This window comes from Elephas maximus, chromosome X (genome assembly GCF_024166365.1).
Source record: "Elephas maximus indicus isolate mEleMax1 chromosome X, mEleMax1 primary haplotype, whole genome shotgun sequence".
Lineage (NCBI taxonomy): Eukaryota > Metazoa > Chordata > Mammalia > Proboscidea > Elephantidae > Elephas > Elephas maximus.
In genome coordinates, this window is record NC_064846.1 from 136,635,458 (window position 1) to 136,660,717 (window position 25,260).

Here is a 25,260-nt window from a genome sequence, read left to right on the forward strand (position 1 = left end):
CAGTTGTACTGTGACACACATAGGGTCACTATGAGTCAGAGTCGACTCCATGGCAACTGGTACTGGTAGGAACTAGTAGGGATTTTTGGTTTTCTCTCAGTAATGGTATTAGACTAAAACGGTTTGTAAATACTACTCAGATCAAGTGATATTCAATGGCTTAATTTAAGAATGCTAAATACCAACACACATATCCTCGTCTCCTAGGCCCATAGCATATTATAATGGTGTTTTGTGGAACAAAATAAACCATCCTTTCCCATACAGTGCTTTTGGAGAGAGAAAAAGACATCTCTGTAACTGACTGTAGTACATCGGTTAAATAAAAATTGGAAGCTTCCCAGCTAGCTCTATTGAGAGGATCCTTTCATTTTATACCTAATTCCAAACATTTTTAATTCCACTCAGTGGAAATATGAGAAAAAGCTCAAATGTTGCTCCGTTGAAGACCTGGATAACCCACTGTCTTTAATATTAAAAGTGTTAAAAGTTATATTTGACTACCTATTCTCCAGAATAATGACTCGAGTTTTGAATACATGTTTGTGTGTGAGACCTTTTCTGCATGAAAAGTAGAACAGACCTGAAAATAGCTGATGTTTACTGAAGGACTTCTTTGTGCCAGGCAATATCTGTAGCGTAGACAGTCCAAACTCTTGATAACCTTTAGATATAGTTGAGAAAACAAATACTGATCAACAACAACAAAAAAATTGTATAATAGTTTGATTAGGAAGAGAGGTCACTAGGTAGTGTGTAATTAACTGTCATGTAAATCCTACAGGTCATATAGTTCAGTGAAGCCAATGATCATTTCTAACTATTATGGTAGTGGAAGGGTTTCCAGAGAAGAATATAATCTAGCTGGTTGGGGATGCCAAGCACTACACTAGGTTCTTTACACATTTATTCCTCACAACAACTCCATGAGATTGGTTACACATTGTACATTTATTCAGCCATCCTCTATCGGGTTTGCATGGTAAAGTACTGTTCTAGGCTCAGGGTATATAAAAATGAATATTAGTACTGAGATCCTATCCCAATAAAGGCTATGTAGTCTTTTGAAGAGGAAACTAAGGCTCAGTTAAGTGACCTGTCGAGGATCATATCCCTAATTATTAGCAGAGTCAGAATTTGAATACATAACTGCCTTTAAGGCCCGTGTTGTCGTTTTTCCAAGCTGTCTTCCCATAGTGTGATTGAAAGAAGTCGTGTTTGAATACTTTCTTTCTCTGTTTTGCTTCTGATTTTATGGGCATTCATTGTAATTATCAATAGCGAAAATAAGAGTTCACTATTTGTGGTGACACTGATGGTTCTCTGGAAAAACTGTACCAAAGAAAATCCAAACTGAATTCTACAGAGCCTGTGCATAGATACCCTGATGATTTTGATGAAACTCAATACTCTTCCATTTCTGTGTGTGGAGAAAAGCCCTCAGTCAGAGGGCAGAGCAGAGGTGCCAACCAGAGTGATCAAAGCATGAGTTACACTAGCTTGTTCCAGGGACCAGACGGTGCACCTGGTGATAGCAGGGGTTAGGAATAGGTAACTGCCTTCTCTGTAATAGTATATTTCTTACTTTACATTCATAAATGAAAAATATATATTCAATTTAGTAGATTCCATGGATCAAACTAGAATGAAGTCTGAAGACAGTAAGACTGAATGAAGACGAAAGGAGGGCTTAAACAGCACTGGAGAAGACATGAAATTCATCTAGATAAATTACTGAAAAAAATATTTTCATAATAGGCAACATAGTAAAAGTTGTAAAATACCTTGTATTTGCAGATTCGGGTGCTGTGTTTACCTTTGGAAAAACCAGACTTGCTGAAAATATTCCTAGCAAGTTCTGGTTTAAAAATGATGTGCCTATATATCTTTCATGTGGAGATGAGCATACTGCTCTCATCACAGGTTAGTATTAAAATCCTAAATGAAGGTAGTAATATTTAAAGAATTTGAAATATTATGGATGTGCTGTGTTTTTGTTTTTCTCATTTTATTTTATTGCGGTGAAAATATATATAACAAAGCATACATCATCTCAATTTCTACAGATACAATTCATTGACATCGATGGCATTCTTCAAGTTGTGTAACCATTCTTGCTATCCTTTACCAGATGGGCCGTGTTTTAAATGTTGAAAATACAAAGTTTTTTTTAAAATTTTGCCAGAGAATTCTTCCCAGATTGATTCATCAAGAGAATCTTTTAAAAAATTCTAAGCTTCCTTATTATATTTAAAATATAATTGTATACACAACTTTCTTGAAATAAATCTGTTGTAATATGTCTATATGCAACTACTCCTCACTTATCAACTATCTCATTATCTGACATTTCACATTTATGACAATAGTAAAAAAATCTACTGTCCGAGTCTTTCGTGATTTAACAATCTACATCTGGCAGTAATGAGCACTGAGGTGCGAGGTGAGAGTAACACTGGCTGTGATGGTTAAGGTTATGTATCATCTTGGCCGTGCCATGATTCTCAGTGGTTTGACATTATGTAATGATGTAATTTGGCAGTTATATAATGATGTAGTTATCTTCCATTTTGTGATCTGATGTGGTCATCCTCCATTTTCTCATCACACTCATTTTCACATAACAACTTGGTCTTTGGAACCTAACCATGTCACTAAGTGAGGAGTGGGTGTAATTGAAAAACTATTACTGTTTGATCTTAGAAACTCTTTAATAGCTAACAGGATCTGGCTATATATATAGATGTACAAAGTAACCTCTTTCAACATGGAAAAACACAGATAATTCTAAATATAACTTTGTTTATTGCTTTGTGATACTTCATCTCATATTACTTTGTGCAAATACATGAATTTATTTCTTTCTCCTTCCCATCAGGAAATAATAAACTTTACATGTTTGGCAGTAACAACTGGGGCCAGTTAGGATTAGGATCGAAATCAGCCGTCTACAGACCCATCTGTGTCAAAGGTTTGGGGTCTTCTTTATCTCTTTAAATACTTAGCAAGCTACATAAACTACTTTTATATTGATCACGTAGTTCTGTGATGTCATAAAAAGTCTTCAGTTGTTTATTATATTTATTTGAATATCATTAGTATTTAAATTAATTTTTATATGACATTCAGAACTATTTTTATCCGTTAGGGTCTATGAATCACATTGACTTTAAACCCAGGGACCACAAAAGAGTGAATGGTTCTACAATATTGCACTTCAACATCCTTTTTTTCTGCTTGTTTATGAAACTACTTAAATATTCAATTATTGTGTATAAACACAAACTGGGCCGAAGAAAATCCAAACTGACTTATATAGACCCTCAAAGTTACTCTCAAATTATAACTTGTAACAATCTCGAGCTCTCTCATTTGTTAGAGTTGTGGACATGACACTTTCATGTATTTGCTGGTTATGTAAAACATACTTCACTCGGCTGTATGTAGCAAATACGTTGACTGAATAAACACAGAGACCAGGGGCTCTTAGCACTAGTGTTCTTAAAAGCACAACAGAACAAAATATTTGGAATCGGGACTGTCCCAGAAAATATGGAATGTATAATAATAGCCTTTACAAAGCTTTCTTGCTTTTATTTACAAAACCTCTCCTTGGGTATAACCTGTGAACGTAAGCGACGAAGGCTGGTAGAGATTCCTTGGGAAGTGACAAAAGCACTATTCTTTATCTTTCTGGCCAAAGTTTTTATTTCAGTCAAAATTTCCGTGTAATTTACACTCCCATGCTATTTATTGGTGATGTTATGGAACCTTTAAAGTATTCTATGCAGTTAAAAAGTGTTTACTGAGCACAATTTAAGCACTTGGAGTATCCACAGTGACTGTGGTTCTTACTCTCAAATATCTTATGTAATAGACAAACTGACAGCATGTTAATTGTCTAGACTATAAGATCCTTGAGACCAGGATATATATATATAGATATAGATGCCTAGGCTCCATCTTGGCCTTACTAACTCAGATTCTCCAGGGGTGAGGCTCAGCCAGCTATATTTCTTTGAAAGCTCCACTGGTTATTATGATGCAAAACTAGTCTTTATATTCTCACAGTCCTTATGATAAGCACTTAGGAGATGCTTTATAAATATTTTTTGAATAAATAAATGAACGACTAGCATAGATGTATGCCTATGAATATTGAACTTACAGTTCTTCATTGCACAGGGAGAAGGTAAGCTTGAAAATGGTGACGGTAGGTTAGGTAATGGATCAGGTTAGTGAGGAAATGTTTTCCAGGAGGCAGCATAAGACAGTGTACTGGATCTCAGCCCATGTTAATTATCTGTGGAATTAAAAAAAAATGTATATATATATATGGATGCCTAGGACCCATCTCAACCCTACTAACTCAGATTCTCCTGGGGTGAGGCTCAGCCAGCTATATTTTTTTCAAAGCTCCCCTGGTTATTATGATGCAAAACTAGTTCTGAAAACCTTTGGTTTAGTAGTTAAGGACATAGACACTGGAGTCAGACAGACCTCAGTTGAAATCTCAATTCTACTACTTAGTTACCGTTTCACCTGGATTATTTGTCATTTTCATAAGCACAAAATATGATAATTGTCGTATTTTTGTATTTTTAGCTTTAAAATCTGAAAAAGTGAAACTTGCTGCCTGTGGAAGGAACCACACCCTGGTTTCAACAGGTAGAGTATGCAATCTAGAAGATGTCCTGCTTGATTTTGAGGACTGAGGTCTTGTTCCAGTAACATTTATGGCTTTGTAAAATTAATAGAAATAATACTTCAGCAACAGTATGATTAGGATTTTTTAAAAATGTAAATGGTTAGTACACTCATTTACCTTTGAAAATATGAGATAAATGTTAAATGGCTGAAGAAAAAACTTTTTTTTTCACATCATGTCAAGGGACAGCATCTCCTTCCCTGTGCACACACCTTAGGGGCTGGTTACTCCTGCTTTTGCTCTTCCCTCTTCCTTACTGAGGGTGAGTGAAAGCCACCCAAAAGGCTATTGGTGTGAGTCAATGCAATCCCAATCAAAATACAAACAGGCTTTTTTTCTGAGTGAGGTAAAACCTGACAAGGTGATTCTAAAATTTGGAAAAGCAGAGGACCTAGACTAGCCAAAACAATTTAGGAAAAAGATCAAGGTTGGAGGACTCGCGTTACCTGATTTCAAGACTTATAAAGCTAGAATAATCAAGACAGTGCAATAATAGAGAAAAGGTTGAGATAGATTAATGGAACAGAATCCAGAGGTAGACCCACAGGTGTATGCCCAACTGATTTCTGGCAAAGACACCAAGGCAATTCAATGGAGAAAGGAAAGCGTCTTCGACAAATGCTGCTGGAACAATTGGACACAGGCCCTGACCCCCGGGTGGTCCTACCTCCTTTCCCCCACACACAGCTTCTTCTGTGGGTAGGCTATTCTCACTGCCCTCACTCATATTTTTCCATTTCTGAAATGGCTCTTCTCTTTGTCGTCGTTAGGCGCCGTCGAGTCGGTTCCGACTCATAGCAACCCGATGCACAACAGAATGAAACACTGCCCAGTCCTGCGCCGTCCTTAAAATCGTTGTTATGCTTGAGCTCATTGTTGCACCCACAGTGTCAATCCACCTCGTTGAGGGTCTTCCTCTTTTCCGCTGACCCTGTACTCTGCCAAGCATGATGTCCTTCTCCAGGAACTGATCTGTCCTGACAACATGTCCAAAGTATGTAAGATGCAGTCTTGCCATCCTTGTTTCTAAGGAGCATTCTGGTTGTACTTCTAAGACAGATTTGTTCGTTCTCCTGGCAGTCCATGGTATATTCAATATTCTTCACCAACACCATAATTCAAAGGCATCAATTCTTCTTCAGTCTTCCTCATTCATTGTCCAGCTTTCACATGCATATGAGGCGATTGAAAATACCATGGCTTGGGTCAGGTGCACCTTAGTCTTCAAGGTGCCATCTTTGCTCTTCAACACTTTAAAGAGGTCCTTTGCAGCAGATTTGCCCAGTGCAATGCGTCTTTTCATTTCTTGACTGCTGCTTCCATGGCTGTTGATTGTGGATCCAAGTAAAATGAAATCCTTGACATCTTCAGTCTTTTCTCCGTTTATCGTGATGTTGCTTATTGGTCCAGTTGTGAGGATTTTTGTTTCCTTTGTGTTGAGGTGCAATCCATACTGAAGGCTGTGGTCTCTGATCTGCATTAGTAAGTGCTTCAAGTCCTCTTCACTTTAGCAAGCAAGGTTGTGTCATCTGCATAACGCAGGTTGTTAATGAGTCTTCCTCCAATCCTGATGCCCAGTTCTTCTTCATATAGTCCAGCTTCTCAGATTATTTGCTCAGCATACAGATTGAATAAAAAAATAAAAATAAATTTTTTTTTATTCTTAGGTATGGTGAAAGAATACAACCCTGACGCACACCTTTCCTGATTTTAAACCAATCAGTATCCCTTTGTTCTGTCCAAACAACTGCCTCTTGATCTATGTAGAGGTTCCTCATGAGCACAATTAAGCGTTCTGGAATTCCCATTCTTCACAATGTTGTCCATAATTTGTTATGATCCACATAGTCCAGTGCCTTTGCATAGTCAATAAAACACAGATAAACATCCTTCTGGTATTCTCTGCTTTCAGCCAGGATCCATCTGACATCAGCAATGATATCCCTGGTTCCATATCCTCTTCTGAAACTGGCAGTTCCCTGTCGATATACTGCTGCAGCCGTTTTTGAATGATCTTCAGCAAAATTTTGCTTGCATGGGATATTAATGATATTGTTCTATAATTTCCACATTCGGTTGGATTACCTTTTTTGGGAATAGGCATAAATATGGATCTCTTCCAGTCATTTGGCTAGGAAGCTGTCTTCCATATTTCTTGGCATAAACGAGTGAGCATCTCCAGCGCTGCTTCTGTTTGTTGATATTCCATCAATTCCTGGAGCCTTGTTTTTCACCAGTGCCTTCAGAGCAGCTTGGATTTCTTCCTTCAGTACCATCGGTTCCTGATCATACGTCACCTCTTGAAATGGTTGAACGTCGACTAATTCTTTTTGGTATAGTGACTCTGCGTATTACTTCCATCTTCTTTTGATGCTTCCTGCGTCGTTAATATTTTCCCCATAGAATCCTTCAGTATTGCAATTTGAGGCTTGAATTTTTTCTTCAGTTCTTTCAGCTTGAGAAACGCCGAGCGTGTTCTTCCCTTTCGATTTTCCATCTCCAGCTCTTTGCACATGTCATTATAATACTTTGTTTTCTCGAGACGCCCGTTGAAATCTTCTGTTCAGTTCTTTTACTTCATCAATTCTTCCTTTTGCTTTAGCTGCTTGACGCTCAAGAGCAAGTTTCAGAGTCTCCTCTGACATCCATCTTGGTCTTTTCTTTCTTTCTTTTCTTTTCAGTGACCTCATGCTTTCTTCATGTATGATGTCCTTGATGTCATTCCACAGGTTGTCTGGTCTTCGGTCACTAGTGTTCAATGCATCAAATCTGTTCTTCAGATGGTCTCTGAATTCAGATGGGATATACTCAAGGTCATAATTTGGCTCTTGTGGACTTGCTCTGATTTTCTTCAGTTTCAGCTTGAACTTGCATATGAGCATTTGATGGTCTGTTCCACAGTCGGCCCCTGGCCTTGTTCTGACTGATGATATTGAGCTTTTCCATCATCTCTTTCCACAGATGTAGTCAATTTGATTTCTGTGTGTTCCATCTGGTGAGGTCCCTGTGTATAGTCGCTGTTTATGTTGGTGAAAGAAGGTATTTGCAATGAAGAAGTCGTTGGTCTTGCAAAATTCTATCATTCGATCTCTGGCATTCTTTCTATCACCAAGGCCACGTTTTCCAACTACTGATCCTTCTTCTTAGTTTCCAACTTTCGCATTCCAATTGCCAGTAATTATCAATGCATCTTGATTGCATGTTCGATCCATTTCAGACTGCAGCAGCTGATAAAAATCTTCTATTTCTTCATGTTTGGCCCTAGTGGTTGGTGAGTAAATTTGAATAATAGTCATATTAACTGGTTGTCCTTATAGGCGTATGGATTTTATCTTATCACTGACAGCGTTGTACTTCAGGATAGATCTTGAAACGTTCTTTTTGACGATGAATGCAACACCATTCCTCTTCAGGTTGTCATTCCCAGCATAGTATATGATTGTCTGATTGAAAATGGCCAATACCAGTCCATTTCAGCTCACTAATGCCTAGGATGTCGATGTTTATGTGTTCCATTTCATTTTTGACAATTTCCAGTTTTCCTAGATTCATACTTCATACATTCAAGATTCCGATTATTAATAGATGTTTGCAGCTGTTTCTTCTCGTTTTGAGTCGTGCCACATCAGCAAATGAAGGTCCCGAAAGCTTTACTTCATCCACATCATTAAGATCGACTCTACTTTGAGGAGGCAACTCTTTTCCAGTCATCTTTTGAGTGCCTTCCAACCAGGGGGCTCATCTTCCAGCACTATGTCAGACAATGTTCCGCTGCTATTCATAAGGTTTTCACTGGCTAATGCTTTTCAGAAGTAGACTGCCGGGTCCTTCTCCCTAGTCTGTCTTAGTGTGGAAGCTCAGCTAAAACCTGTCCTCCATGGGTGACCCTGCTGGTATCTGAATACCGGTGGCATAGCTTCCAGCATCACAGCAACACGCAAGCCCCCACAGTACGACAAACTGGCAGACACATGAGGAGCTCTGCTCTTAGCCTATTCAAATTCTCCTTTTCTCTTGAGGTCTTGTGTAAGTCTTACTTCTTCTGTAGAGCTCTTTGTGATATTCAACTTTATACTCATCTAGTTCTGCTCTGAATTACTTCAACATATTACCAGCTCTGGTTTGTTTCATATATTTTAAATTATGCAGGTCAATTCCGTGAGGCCTTGCATTATCCTCCATTTGAAAGCTCGTCCTGTTTCCTCACTTGGTTGTTCATTCTTATCTGAAATACCTAATTTTTAAATTTTACTGATTCAGGCTGATTTTTCCCTAAGTTTCCCCTACAATTTAGTGAGGCTTTACCTCCATGTGCATTCATATGGCAGATATAGCTAATTTAATATATAGGTATTTTTTACAAGCTTCAGTAATTTAGAGCTTCCTGGAAATGTTTGTAATCCAGGCATGATGTATTTCTTATTTAATTAAGAAAGTAACTACAGGCATTTATATTGTGCTTATGATGAGCCACATGGTGTCCTAAGCATTTTATAAATGTCAATTAATTTAATCCTCGTAACAACTGTAGGAGGTAGAGTTAAAACTATTATCCCAGTTTTACAGATGAGGAGAATGAGGCACAGAGAGGCTAAGTACAGCTTGCCTAAGGTCACACAGCTGGTAAGTAGCAAGCTGGAATTTGCACCCAGGCAGTCTGGCTCTGGAGTCTTTCCTCCTGAACGCTGTGATAAACTGCCTTCCTATTTAGCTAAAAATTTAAAACAACAAAACCCATTCTACATGACATAGAATTTTCGTGTGTCTGATTGCATTCTTTGTGGGTTTGCCTCATTTCACTTATTTGTACCTATTATGTCTTAGCTTCAATTGGCTGGGAAGTTAAAATTAATAAACCACATCTTGCTTAAAATAGTTTGATTTGGATTTTAAGCGAATTTGAAAATTGCTTTCCTCCTTTTTGTTCTGAATTAACGAAGTTCTGCATTAGCAAGAACACACATTCCACACATTCTATGCATTTCATTTGGTAGTTAAAATCTAGAATGATGTATAAAATCTCATAAAAATGTGTGGCCTTGGGTTACTTTTTGACAATGAAAATGAACTTGTTCACCAAAAAATAATGTAATGATAGCGTTCAGCTTTCTTTACTATTAATAGAGGAAATATCTGTTATACACTGTCCTGTGTCATAAAGAGGGTGATTATAGTCTACTGATGTTTTCTTTGAGCAGAAGGAGGCAATGTATATGCAACTGGAGGAAACAATGAAGGACAGTTAGGGCTCGGAGACACTGAAGAGAGGAACAGCTTTCATCTAATTAGCTTTTTTACATCCCGACATAAGATCAAACAGCTTTCTGCCGGGGCTAACATTTCAGCTGCATTAACTGGTGAGACTTTTTTTTTCCATTTCAAGGTGGGATACGTGCCTTCCCTTTAGACCAGGGTGTACAAACTCTTAGTGAATTGAAGACAAAATTGCTCTTTAGTTTTCTTTCCTTAGTTATGTGTTTTCAGAAGAGATTAAAAAATATAACTTTAAATATGAACTATACTACATTTTTATGCTTATTTAGAGTTAGATGTAAACATATATTTTGAAGGTAATTGTTAAATAATTCTAAGCTATGTCATCCATCTGCTTCTTTAAACCAAGGCAACCAAACTCATTCCTGTTGAGTCGATTCTGACTCATGGTGACCCCAAGTGTTACAGAATAGAACTGTTCCATAGGGTTTTCTTGGCTGTATTCTTAACAGAAGCAAATTGCCAGGCCTTTCTTCCATGGTATCACTGAGTGGATTCAAACTCCCAACCTTTAGGTTAGTGGTTCAGTGCAAACCACTTGTGCCATGTACAGATCTATCTACTCCTTTAGATACTCTTAAATATTATCTTCATTGTATACTTTAAAAGTTACACTTGCAGCTTTAACTGAAGGTTGCTATGAGAAACATCCATAGAAATCCTTTTGGGTATGTGTTGTAAAGGCCCTGGGTGGTGCAAATAGTTAACACCCTAGGCTGCTAACCGAAAGGTTGAAGGTCTGAATCCACCCATAGGCACCTCGGAAGAAAGGCCTGGTGACTGACTTCCCCAAAAATCAGCCATCGAAAACCCACACACAGTTCTACTCTGACACACACGAGGTCACCATAAGTCAGAGTCAACTTGGTGGCAGTTGATAATATGTTGTAAAAAATATGGTTTGTAATGGTCAACGCATTTTTGCACTCCCTATCAAAAGTCCACATAAGAAATGTCTTTAAAACCTGGAACCAAGGTGAACTTGGTCTTACTGAAGAAGCTGCTGATATCCTGCTTTGTTCCAGTCAGCGAGCTCTGTAACTTAACGCATTACTCTGGCTCTCCGGGAAATCAGAGTTGCATCTGAAGGGCCATCCTTTCAATTTTGTCAGCCCTTATAGTTAGCAATTTGGCATCCTTCTCTTGGTTTGTATTTGCAATTTCCATTTCATTTGCCTTATTATTAAGCTACTTCCAATAGTAAAATTAATTCCAAGATATGACTAAATAAGGATTGCTGATTCCTTGCTAAAACATTTTTCCTGGTTTAACTTTGCTGACATCATCGCCCTTAGCAGAAAGGACATAAGCAAATATCTCCACTCATTCTGAAGCTAGATGATATCTTTTCAAGTGTAAATCATAAAAAAAATTAGTGAAGTCTATTTCCTGTGTTTTTACTTCCTGTAAAAATCACTTCCACGGTGTTCTTAAGAGAAAGATTGTCCGGGTACTTTTGACCTGAGAATGGCCACTGCTGATCATGCTGTCTTCCAGTTTAGTTGTAGGTAGACTATTCTAAAGGAGGAAAACATTTTCCTTTTGGAGACATTATAATAAGAAAACGTAGTTATAGGAAAGAACGTTCTACTATTGAGATAGAAATATGAACATGAATGAAGTGATTTAAAATCAGATCATGTTCTGTTCTTTATCATTGTGGAAGCATTTCATAGTAGAAATTGAACTCTTAGGTAGCTAGCTGTAGTAAATGTCTTAGTAATACTTTCCTTTCAAAACACAGAATTTTTCTAAATTAAAAAATAAATGGTCTGTTGGAAATATAATAGCTGTATAGCCCTGGTTCAGTGGTAAAATTCTCACCCTCCAGGTGGGAGACTTGGGTTTGATTTCCAGCCAAGGCACCTCATGAGTAGCCACTACCTGTCAGTGGAGGTTGCTATGATGCTGAACAGGTTTCAGACTAAGATGGACTAGGAAGAAATCAGCTATTGAAAACCCTTTGGATCACAGTGGTCTGATCCACAGCTGATCGTGGGGATGGTGCAGGACTGGGCAGCATTACTTTCTGTTGTGTGTGGGGTCGCCATGAGTCTGGCGCCAACTCCACAGCAGCTAATAGCAACATAGCCCTCAAACCTTTTTTTTCCCTTTTCTGTTTTCTTTATAGAGGATGGAGAACTTTTTATGTGGGGCGACAATTCTGAAGGGCAAATTGGTTTAAACAGTATATCTAATGTGTATGTCCCTCGTCAAGTGACTGTCGGGAAACCTATCTCCTGGATATCTTGTGGCTATTACCATTCAGCCTTTGTAACAAGTAAGACAAAACATTTTGGATTCATCATGTTATCTCCCATTTTTAAGTTATTGCTAAATTAATAATAGAATGAGGTAACTTATATTCTACAGTTCTGTAGAAGTAACACCATGGTGTTTCATGTAATGAAATAATTTTGGTCTCTTTCAGGTCACAGGTTTCAGGTGTGTCATTTAAAATTCTTTCTAACTTGTTAACTTTTTAAGTGACTATAATGTGTCTCCGCAGAAGAAAAGACCTGACAATCTGCTCCCCTGAAGATTACAGCCTAGGAAACCCTATGGGGTAGTTCTACTCCATTATATAGGGCCAGTATGAATTGGAATCGACTCGATGGCACACAGGAACAACTGAGTGGTGCAAACAGTTGAACACTCGACTGCTAGCCAAAAGGTTGGTAGTTTGAGCCCACCAAGAGGCACCTCGGAAGACAGGCCTGGTGACCTGCTTCTGAAAGGTCACAGCCTTGAAAACCCTAAGGAGCACAGTTCTACTCTGTACACATGGGGCACCATGAGTTGGAATTGACTTGACAGCAACTAACAACAACAGTGCAATTTAAAGAAAATACTTACGAGACCGTTTACAGATTTTTTAACCCACTTGTTGTTGGGTGCTGTTGAGTCAATTTCAAGTCATACAGACCCTCTGTGACAGAGTAGGATTGCCTTAGAGGGTTTTCTAGGCTCTAATCTTGATGGCAGCAGATCTCCAGGTCTTTTCTCCCACAGAGCCATGGGATGGGTTCCAACCGCCAACCTTTCAGTTAGCACCTGAGCCCTTAACAATTGAGCCACTAGGACTCCTTTTTAAGCCACTAATGTGTTTTAAAGCAGTATTAGCAAGTGTTCATGTTCTAAATTTTATCAAATATTTAGTTTTCAAATACTGGAAATAAAATATATGGAGCTTTCAGATATAGTCCCTGATTTCTATTGTCTTTTCATCTGAAGTGTTAATGGTTGGGTCTGAGCATTTCAATCAGTAAGAGCAAATTAGGTGAAGTACAATAAGGGATATAAGTAAATGAATTGCGGTTGTGGGAACTGGGGCGGGATGTGTAGAACAGTCTTCAGATACTTGAGAGTCAAAACCTGGAAATGTGCTTAAGGTCACAGTCCAAGGGACAGTGGATATCAGAGCCAGGTAGGTAAATTGGAGAATCTAAACTTTATGAAAATTAATAGACTCAAGTGAAAGAAAAATAAATTAGATGAAATGAACTGTTTCTTTATTCATAATTTTTATTTTTGTCTATAAATAAGAAGTTGTACTTAAATAGAATGCTTCATATAGATTAAAAGACTTTCCCTTATAAAAGACTTACTTTCCCTTTTTAAAGAAGGGCCTACTTACAGCTACAGAAATATCTTTTCTAACCCTGTATAGGTAAACATTTTACTTTAAAAAGTTGACTATGTGAGAAATGATTTAGTAGTGTACCATGTACAAGTCATTTAAAAGGGCATTTCTTTTTTGTGGGTGTGTGCTTTAAGTGAAAGTTAACAATTCAAGTCAGTCTCTCATACAAAAATTTATACATATCTTGCTATGTACACACTCCTCCTCTCCAGCCTGTATTCCACGTGTCCATTCAGCCAGCTCCTGTCCCCCTCTTCCTTCTCATCTCACCTCCAGACAGGAGCTGCCCACATAGTCTCATGTTTCTACTCGAGCAAAGAAACTCACTCCTCACCAGTATCATTTCCTGTCTTATAGTCCAGTCCAGTCCCTGCCTGAAGAGTTGGTTTGGGAATGGTTCCAGTCTTGGGCTAACAGAGGGCCCGGGGACCATGATCTCTGGGGTCCCTCCAGTCTCAGGCCATTACGTCTGGTCTTTTTACGAGAATTTGAGGTCTGCATCTAAAAGGGCATTTCTTTTACTACCAAGATGATTAAGACATAGGCCCTACCCTCTAGGAGTTTGCAGTCTGCTAACTATAGGATGTATAATGTTTTGTAGTCTATAAAACATTTTCAAGTACAAGTATATTTCAGTTAATCTCACAGCTCTGTGAAAGAGGTAGTTTTACCCCTGATTCCAGTTGTGGAGACAGATTTAGAACACGGCTTTGTCCAAGGTAATGTCGTAACTGAGTTGCTGAACCAGAATTTGAATCCAGATCTTCCAAATCTAAAGACCTGAACAACTTCTACTGGCTTATGGTTTTTCCACATGCATACAAGGAGAAATAAGGTGTGGTATGAGCTAATATTCACTAAGCACTGTGTTAGGCACTGGACTAAGAACTTTCTCAGTGTATTCATTTATTCTTATGAAACAACAGCCCTGTTACACAGGGACTTTTATTCTCATTCTACAGGCACAGTGACTGAGTAGCTTGTGCAATAAGTAGAAGACTTTATGTAAACATCTCTACAATTTGTGGAACAGCTAAAATGATTTTCTAGGTATTCATTAGTAATTACGGTGATAAATTTAAGATTATTAGCATAGAATAATCAAGGAGGAAAGAAGATATAGTTTTATTTCCTTACCATACAATATGACTGTCTCATGAAAGGTCAAATTTATTAGGTGGTCATCTAAATTTTTTGTTGAATATGAGAACATGTACCAAAAAGAACAGCATTTTGTTCATATTTATTTCATCATGGATCACTGTTCTTTTCCTTCCATAGTGGAGGGCAAACTGTACACATTTGGAGAACCTGAGTGTGGGAAGTTAGGTCTTCCCAGTGAGCAGCTGATCAATCACAGGAAACCCCAGCTGGTATCTGGAATTTCCGAAAAAGTGATCCAAGTAGCTTGTGGTGGAGGACACACTGTGGTTCTCACAGGTATGTGTGGAGCCTGCTGCCTGGTTCCTGCTTTCTGTGGTGGCTAAGGAATTGGCAGTCCTTATCTGGGTTGGCCATGTATCTCTTTCTGTTAAGGCCTCCGTCTTTATCCCTGCAAAACCAAAAACCAAACCCGTTGCTGTCGAGTCAATTCTGACTCACAGTGACCGTATAGGACAGAATAGAACTACCCCAAAGGGTTTCTAAGACTAAATCTTTACAGAAGCAGACTGCCACATCTTTCTCCTGCAGAATGGCTGGTGAGTTCAAACCACTGGCCTTTTTGTTAGTAGCTAAGCACTTTAACCATTGTTCCACAAGGGCTCCTGATACCTTATTCCTACAGTAATACACATTTCTGGCCTATGGAAAAAAATTTTAAGTAGAAAAAAATGAATCTTGTTGAATTGTTTCCACTAACATAATTGATACTTTGATGACTGTAACATCTTTAATAGTACCAAACAACAGTTTTTTGCTCATTCTCAAGGATAAACTATTTGCCTCACATATAAAAAAGCTCATTGCCATCAAGTTGATTCTGACTTATAGCAAACCTATAGGACAGAGTAGAATTGCCCTCATAGGGTTTTCAGGGAGTGCCTGGTGGATTCGAACTGCCGACTTTTGGGTTAGCAGCCAAGCCACCAGGACTCCTCATGTATAAAAAAATCCATTGCCATGGAGTCAGTTTTGACTCATAGCGACCCTATGTGTATACATACGTATTCTATATTTATCTAAAATTGACATTATTTTTCCTGAGATGCCTTCTTTGGAGCTGCCTGTTTATTCTGTTTTCTACATGTACTTGATAATTATTTTCTTTTGATACTGACAGTGTATAACTTGGAAATGTCTTTGCAATTTTTATGTTGTGTTATATGTAGTAATTCATTAGAAAGTACCAAGGTTTGAAATTACGGATTATAAAGAGCCTTCATACTAATGTCACTTGGCTTCTGAGCTTCTTATTTGCTAGGATGAAATTCTAGTCATTTATTAAAATAAACTTACTACTTGGTAATATACTTACCAAATTGATGTTTCGAAATTGGTCGAGCATAAGGTTTATTTTCAATGGGTAATACAGAAGTAATACAGTCGGGTCATGAATTACGATGATGATTTTTTTTGGCCAAAAAGAAATGAAAAGTTTCTGAAGTCACTACTTAATCTTCAGTAACCCAAAGTCAGAAGTGTTCTAGACAAATGTTGAATAATAAATAAGTCTCAGATGATATGCTTAATGTTGCAAGGTGATTGAGCAACTTTTGAACTTTAGATTTTCTTCTTGTTCTAGTCCCAGTTGTGCTTATTAAGCTTTGGTTTCTCAAAATTACAATTTTCAAATGGAATCTTTTCCAAGTGAAAAATTTTTTGTTTTCAATGCCTCTACTCTAAATTTATAAATAATTCTGAGGTTTAGGATCTTTATGAATTTCTGCTAGCCAAAAGAATCTTTATATAATTTCAAAAAGATTTATTCTGGAAAGTAAACTTTGAAATTAATCTTTATAAATTATCTGAAAACTGGTTCTATAGGCAGAACTGTAATTTATTCTTTATGTATTATGTGTTTTTTCTAACTTATACAAAATTATACGAAGAATTGTTTATTAGGTGATTCCAGGTTTTTCTGAAAGACATAAATGTTGGTTATATAATTATAATGTGTTTCAAGTATACATTATGAAAATATTTTCCTATAAATCGATCACCAAGATAATCCACGATACTTTTAATTATATTTCCAATAAAAGATACACTTAAGCGCAATATAGTCTTGTAGTGTTGAAAAACATCTAGCTTTCTATGAATTTCAAATAGTTACTTTGAAGCTAAAAACCATGGTGTCAGAAATTGATTCTCTTCTCCAGATTTTTGTAGACTTTTGGCTCTCACAGTGCAGTAAAGTTTTTTTTTTTCCAAAAATTATGAAGGCCAACAGATGGTTGCCAACTTCTGGTTTGCATTTGACTAAATATGGATATTACCAAGAAATTGCCATCTGTTATCATCATTTTGTAAAAGAACATTTTCTAAACAAAAAATAAGAAGCTCTTAATTTTATAATAAAGGAAATTTCCTTAAATTGTATAAACTTACATGTATGGAAAATTCACTACTTTGCCTATTTTTCACATTTCTTCACAGACTTGTGAAAGTTTTATTTATGAATCAGTCCTGGTGAGAAACTTGTATTTAGTCACAGCTGATGAAGAAATGGGCCTGAAGAGTGTATTGATCATCAGTTTGACTAAATACTAAGTTGAACATCTAAGAGAGCTATGGAATACTTTGCAAGACTTTAAGGAAGCATAACTAATGATGTAGATTATTCCCTTCACTAAAGCTAAGGACTTGGATTAGATAATCTTTGGTGTCCCTCCCCAACTTTGTTTTTCTGTATCTATGACTTTGATCCTAAAATCAATTTGGGTATTATTCATTAAAATAAGTCATAGATAATTTAAATGAATTCATTACTGATGAATTTATTTAAAACTAAAAATATTTACACGTGACCATGCTGTAACGGAAACAACCAGCTCGTTGCCATCAAGTCAATTCTGACTCATAGTGATCCTATAGAACAGAGTAGAACTGCCCCATAGGGTTTTCAAGGAGAGGCTGGTGGATTTGAACTGCTGACCTTTTGGTTAGAAGCTGTAGCACTTCACCACTGTGCCACCAGGGCTCCGTAACGGAAAAGGATAGGTTGAAAAATATAACTACTAGTTGTAGTGATGGTATGGTTATAGTTTCTCCTTAGCACTGGGGAGATAATGGACTGCTGTTGAGAACTCTTCAGCGTGACACTTGGGACACACTGAGTGAGGCAGAGTGATTGATGTAATCTTGTATGTCATCCATAGCAATTAGCAAAAAACAAGATAGACCTGGTTATAAGATGGGTCCACAATGAAGTATGGATCCCAAGAAAAACAAGAACTTAAACTTTTCTAGATTATGTTTAGACAACTTTATAATCTCTGTGGGGCAATGAGTTACTAGTCATAAAACCAAATATATTCTGTGAAACTGGAGTAATATTGACCTGGAGCCAACTAATAAAATCTGGTGGTACAAACAGTTAAGCGCTCGGCTGCTAACCAAAAGGTTGGCAGCTCAAATCCGCCCAGAGGCTCTGCGAGAGAAAGACCTGGGGATCTGCTCCCGTAAAGATTTCAGCCTAGAAAACCCTATGGGGCAGTTCTCTTTCACATGGGTCTTTATGAGTTGAAAATCAACTCGACGGCACCCAACAACAACAACGTAGTATTTATTAACATTAACAAAGTTGTTATGGACAAAAATTAGTTGTTATATTTTATGTCCTTAGATAAGTAATACAGTCTTATGTCATTAAGAAAAAAGAAACTTATAGGTCTCTACATGGCACAAACGGTTTGCACTCGATTGCTAACCTAAAAGGTTGACAGTTCAAACCCACCCAGTGGTACCATGGAAGATAGGCCTGGCCACCTGCTTCTGATAAGATTACAGCCAAAAAAACTCTTACGGAGCAGTTCTACTGTGTAACACATGGGAACACCATGAGTTGGAATCAACTTGATGGCCACGAACAACAACACTGTCATCCCTAATCATCCAAACATACGAAAATGAACATAACAAGTAAAACTTTCATAATATGATTCAGGCTGCCTAAAAAGCCATGGGCTAATACCTTAATTTTTTAGTTAGCCGGAGATGATGATAATTGTTTTCTTTTACCCGATGTTCTACTTAAGCTTAAAATTCAGAACTGGCAATTTGCATTGTGATTATGAATTAAACTAGGAGATAGTATTTTTTTTACATTAAAATAAGGATCTATTTTACTATTGCTTCAGTGTGTCTTCATATCCTTAACACAGCATATTTTCTTTAAGGAGTAGTATCTATATGTTTTACTTAGGAAGCAGACATCATTTATCAGACAGAAAAAAATAATGTAAACCTACATTACAATAGTTATGTGTTCATCAGCACCCCCGATTGTCAGAATAAGATGAATTGATTAGATAAATTACTTTTTAAGAAAATACTGTTTATAACTGAGTGTTTAGAATCTGCTTGAATGTTTTTTCATTTAATCGTCAATAACAACTCTAGTAGATAGGTATTATTACATGAGAGAAATAGGTAACCTGCCTACTTGCCACAGCTAGTAATAATGACGGTTTGGGTTCCTGCCTGAATCCAGAGCTCTTCTCTTCCTCCTGTAACAAAAGAGAGTCAATGAATTGAACTAAAGAGGAGTGTACCAAACCCAAAAGCCTTTGCCATGGACTCGATTCCAACTCAGCGACCCTATGGGACAGAATAGAACTGCCCCATACAGTTTCCAAGGCAGGGTCATTATGAGTTGGAATCAATTGCAATGGGTTGGTTGGTTGGAATCTTCATGGAAGTAGACTGTCGCATATTTCTCTCACGGAGCAGCTGGTGGGTTCAAATTACCAACATTTCTGTTAGCAGCTGAGTGCTTAATCACAAGGAGGCATGTACTGAAGTAATAAACACTACACTCCCTAATGTGGTGGCCAGTGAGCGTCGTAAGTGTGTACAAGGTCCCTTTCATCACCACTGATTTATCTTGTTTTTTATTATTTTCCATTTCTAAAAAACATATGAGCTAATATTTAGTTATTAGCGGTCCTTTGAAATCACTTTAAAATATTAATATCGCAGTTCCCACTAAAGGGAGCTTTACGTGTGAATAAATCTGGCATATCTCCTCTATGTTTTAATTCTCATGCAAATTCTCTTCTGAAATTGTGTTTCATAAAATAAATTATTAAACTGCTTTTAAAGTTAAGGGTTTTTTCTGTAGGAGTCTGTTCTCTTTTATGATTTAAGTCAGTGGCAGAAATTGGCTTAAGGACAACTGATGCTTTTTAAAGAAATAAGGTGGTAATTATAGGGACATTTCAGGTAGTTCACCCACTTATATATCTTGTATTATATGTATTCCTTACTTAAAAGCAATGCAGTTTGCTTACTTATAGCAATTCCTTTTATGGTTATGTGTAAAAGAAAATCAGACTCATGCCATAATTTTTGCAAATTTGTGCCTTTTTATTTTTCTCTTCCTTCGTCATTGAAAATTTTATACTTAAGTATTAGATAGTCATATATGGGTATTATGGGTATTTCTTTCAGAGGCACTTGACCTTCATTATAAAAGGTTGAATGTCACAATTTTTCTAGATACAATGGTAACAGCTTCCCTGCAGTCCTTTTCTTGTATCTGCCTGTTTCCTTTCAGAGAAAGCAGTGTACACCTTTGGTCAAGGACGGTTTGGCCAGTTAGGTCTTGGCAGTTTTATTTTTCAAGCTCCAGAACCCGCAATTCTTGAGCATGTTAAGGACCAGAAAATACGTCATATTTCATGTGGAGAAAATCACACAGCTTTGATAACAGGTATGGAATAGAGTTTCTCTTGTATTTTACAGTACAATGGGCATATTTTATTACAAAGTAAATAATGTATGGAATGAATGTATCTAACTTAGCATAGAAATTAATAGTTGAGAAAAATGGAGTTCTTTATTTAATATTCAAACATAAAGTTGTAAACTGGTTTTTTTATTTTAATTCCATTTGAAATAAATGTAAATGATCCAAAGATTTAGAATCTCAAAATCTATCAGTGCCATCAGAAAGTTAAACTCTTTGAAATTTGTATCAATTTGAAGACTCTTAACTATGCTCAGGCCAGAGGGGAAAATTCCAAGAGAAAGAGTTTGTTTTAAAACATTGTTCCCATTCAATCTGACAGAGCTACATTCAAGCATAGTAAATTCATATGATGCTTTTGCCACCAGGAGGCATTTTCAGGAGTGACTCTTCCTTTCTCTTTCCACAGTGCTGGAGAAAAGGGTACCTCAGAGAGCACTGAGTGAATATACAGATCTTTAGCCCTGTACTTTCTCATTTATCCAGGGAGATGCTGCTTTTGGCCAACTTTTCAATCTCGGGAATTTGGTGCTGTTAATGTAGGACTCAGTAAATGTTCTCCCCTCATATGACTCAGTCACTTAGCTGTAGGTAATTGATACACTCCATGATTTTAATTGTTTAGGAACAAAAGGGTCTGCAATTTCACTCTTTCTATCTCAGATTTCAATCTAAAAAAGAAGTAAAACGTTAAAAAGTCAAAAATCACTCTAGTATTTTGAAATAATCTAGACACTGGCATTTCTACTTTTTCTCCTTTCTAAAAAAGTGACAGCTATGATGGAGCTCCTCTAAGGATATTTGGTTAGTGAAACTAGGCTTTGACAAATATAAGGTACTAGCATATACTGTTTCTTCTTCCCCCAAAGAACCTTTCAGAGAAGACTCCCTTGTCTGTTCCCAAGTATTGGTGCCCTTGCTAATGTAGCATGAAGTGAAATTGTACAGAATGTAAAGAGGTATTACTCATTCATAGTCCCGTAAAAGCTAGTGATCTGTATTCCTCACTGCAGGGTCATAATCTCAATCTCTGTGTCTTTAACTGCCATTTTTCATCGACACTAAATCTCCATCGCAGGCAAATAACACACTATTTTAATGTATCATCTAATAAACAATTAGATTATTTAGTTAAATTTCCGTAGTACTTTTCCTCTTGATAAAAGAAATCATAGCACAAATAATTGAACATTAACTGTTGTTTGCCTTTTTGTTCATGATACCTCCCCGGGGACAGGTGTTATGGATTTGTTTCTCCAGGACTATGATAGGTGCATAGTGAGTTACCTCTAAACTCATGCCAGTTCCCCCTCGTAGCCAGTGGCTCATATTTTTTTTATTAACTTTTATTGAGCTTCAAGTGAACGTTTACAAATCAAGTCAGACTGTCACATATAAGTTTATATACACCTTACTCCGTACTCCCACTTGCTCTCCCCCTAATGAGTCAGCCCTTCCAGTCTCTCCTTTTGTGACAATTTTGCCAGCTTCCAACTCACTCTATCCTCCCATCCCCCTTCCAGACAGGAGATGCCAACACAGCCTCAAGTGTCCACCTGATATAATTAGCTCACTCTTCATCAGCATCTCTCTCCCACCCACTGTCCAGTCCCTTTCATGTCTGATGAATTGTCTTCGGGGATGGTTCCTGTCCTGTGCCAACAGAAGGTTTGGGGACCATGACCGCCGGGATTCCTCTAGTCTCAGTCAGACCATTAAGTATGGTCTTTTTATGAGAATTTGGGGTCTGCATCCCACTGATCTCCTGGTCCCTCAGGGGTTCTCTGTTGTGCTCCCTGTCAGGGCAGTCATCGATTGTGGCCGGGCACCAACTAGGTTCTGGTCTCAGGATGATGTAGGTCTCTGGTTCATGTGTAGTGGCTCATATTTTAAAAAATTCTTTTAAAGTTAGAGGTGCAGGTAGGGGGTTTGGAACAGAGTTAATTTTTTCTGGCTAATGACAACCAAATTAAAAAAGCAAACCTTAAAGTGCATTCGGATAAAGAAATCAGGGTCAAAAGAAGAAGGATAAAGGAGATAGGGAATATACAGAGAAAGAAATAAACAGCTGATAGTAAGCATCATACAGAAGAGTCAAAACACTGATTATGTATTTAGAGGAAATTGCTTTATTTTTATATATTTTGAAACTTGCCACCTTACTGAATTATGTTATTATTCCTAATGATTTTTCAGTCAGTTCTTTTGGATTTGTGTAATATGCAATCACTTTGCCATTTAAATGACAAGTCCCCAGATGTGATGTTAAAATCATTCATTTAGCTTCTTACCACCCTTAAGAGGGAGTTCAAAATTCTTCATATAAACCCTTGGGATCCTCTGTGGTGTGATTCCTTCTTACCTCTTCAGCCTCATCTCATACCACTCTTCCCTTTGTTCTTGTGCTCCAGGCGCATTGGTTGCCTTTCAGCTTCTTGGCTGGGCCATGTTTTTCTTGCTTCAGGGCCTTTGTGTATGCTGCTGACTCTGGAGGATTCCTTGCTCTCGTCTTCTTGCAGCTAAGCCCTACTCATCCTTTAGGTTTCAGTTTGAAAGCCTCCTCAATTTCCAGACTAGAGGGAGATCCCCCTCCTCTCTACACATTGGCACCCTTTACTTCTGCTCCCATGACACCACACTGGAAGATGGAGTGTGTGAAGGAGGGCCTAGAGAAGAAGAGTGAAGGTTCAGAATAGTTGCTAGATAGTAGGCAAAGGGCTAACTGAAGAGAAGTGATGATGACCCAGTTATTGTAAAGGGACTGGCCAAGTTGCTGGTCTGTGGCCTTTTCTTCAGTAACATTCCACAACCCAGGAGCAGATTTAGAAAAGAGACAGTTGGGTTGGTTTAAGCAAGTGGCTCTCCACTGGTAGTAATTTTGCCTTCCAGGGACACATGGCAATATTTGGAGACATTTTATACTGTCGTGACTGGGGGATGGGGTGGCAGGTGTTCTAGTATCTAGTGAGTAGATGCTAAGGATGTTTCTAAACATCCTACAATGCACAGGGCACCTCTCCACAACCAAGAATTACCTGGCCCCAAATGTCAATATTGCCAAAGGTGAAAACCTACCATCTAAGCAATGACTGTAGGAAAAAAGAAAATGGCTTCTATTGGGATATAGAAGGTTAGAATATAAAAACCAACTTCCTCCTGAGAGTACAGTGTGTGACACAAGATCTCATGCTGTTGCTGCCGCTCTACATGATGCCAGTATGACTGGGCTTCTGCTTTACAAACCACTGAGGGCTTAGTGACTTATTCTCGGGAATATCTATTATCTAAAGCTACATGCAGGACCATAGATGCCATAGAAAGTGTGGAAAGAATGATCAGAAATTCAATGCATAATTTGTAGTTAAGCTCATGTATTTTAAATCTTTGTTTAGAAATTGGTCTATACAAGTAACATCTTTATAATGCTCTTTATTTTTCTCATTTTAGATGTAGGACATATGTATACTTTTGGAGACGGTCGACATGGAAAACTAGGACTTGGACTAGAGAATTTCACCAATCAGTTCATTCCCACTTTGTGCTCTCATTTTTCAAAGTTTATAATTCATTTGGTAAGGGCATCACATTTCCCTGTTTACATTTCCATATTCCTATATCAGAGTCTTTCAGTGTTTCATATGAAGTACTTTGTGTTTGTATGAAAGAATATCATAAATATATTGAATACCTATATTAGTTTTCCAAAAGTCAAATGTCATACATTATGCCTCTCTGAAAGTCTTCCCCTCACCTGATTTTCCTCCTCCAACGTCTTCCTTTTTGCCCTAATATTGCCTCTTCTGCTGTGTTCTCATATGTCTCTTGACAGCCAGGACTGTGCCATGTATCTCAGCAGAGTGCCTTGCTCACAGTAGTCTTCAGTAAATATTTGTTGAATTAAATATTATTGAGACTCTCCAATTCTGCACAGGAGAAAACCTGATAATAAACTAAGAGTTTTGAAAATATGTTTTATTGACTAAATGCTATTCAGATACGAATCTATTCTTTCAGCACCACATTACCACAAGATATCGTCTCTCTGTTGTTTCTATTACTTTGGCCAATTAGGAACTATAGGCTTTTAAACATTTCATTTATTTGGTGATGATAATATTCTCCTGTTGTCCAAAGACTTGGTGTCTCATACTATGGAACCCTTCCATTCCATTAATTAATTTGACAATCATTTAATGAAGGCCTGCTATGTGCAAGATAATTCTACTAAGTATTAGGAATATGAGGGATACAGGAGTGAACAAAATGGCTAAGTCCTGCATTTATTGAGCTTACCGTCTTATGGGGAAGATTTTTAAAGGTGATATACAAAAATATATATCAATTTTAAATTTGAAAATAATTATGAAGGAAAGGTATAGGACATGCTATTCTTACAACACCATGTAGAACAATATAAAGTTGCTAAAAAGCTGTGTATTGCAATATTGTACTGTGGGCCTTTCTTAGCATTTTATTGAAAATCATACATTTTTCAAAATTCTTTGAATGGTGATTGTATCTGTCATTGTCCGGTGATTGTACATGTTTGCATTTTGCTCTAAAGACTTTTAAGCATTAAACTTAGAAAATTTTTATGTGAAGGAAAAGGCTTGGAGACATAATTAACCCAAGAGTCTGATTTGTTCTTGGACTTTTTCCTCAGCCAAATGTCCACAAGTATTTTTTTTTTAGTTTTTAATGTTGCTCCTAGTTGAATGTTTTTCT

The 25,260-nt window shown here is 37.4% G+C and overlaps 1 protein-coding gene across 3 annotated transcripts in view; it reads left to right on the plus strand.

Annotated features, from left to right (window-relative positions):
* RPGR (retinitis pigmentosa GTPase regulator) overlaps nt 1–25,260 on the plus strand; it is a 58,036-nt gene that overhangs the window by 1,853 nt on the left and 30,923 nt on the right. For all 3 annotated transcript variants that reach the window (XM_049873442.1, XM_049873443.1, XM_049873444.1), the window contains exons 2-9: nt 1,798–1,923; nt 2,879–2,971; nt 4,606–4,668; nt 9,907–10,065; nt 12,114–12,263; nt 14,907–15,065; nt 20,344–20,499; nt 23,983–24,107. In XM_049873442.1, the coding sequence (XP_049729399.1) occupies nt 1,798–1,923; nt 2,879–2,971; nt 4,606–4,668; nt 9,907–10,065; nt 12,114–12,263; nt 14,907–15,065; nt 20,344–20,499; nt 23,983–24,107 (1,031 nt within the window). The remainder of the gene's footprint in view (nt 1–1,797; nt 1,924–2,878; nt 2,972–4,605; nt 4,669–9,906; nt 10,066–12,113; nt 12,264–14,906; nt 15,066–20,343; nt 20,500–23,982; nt 24,108–25,260) is intronic.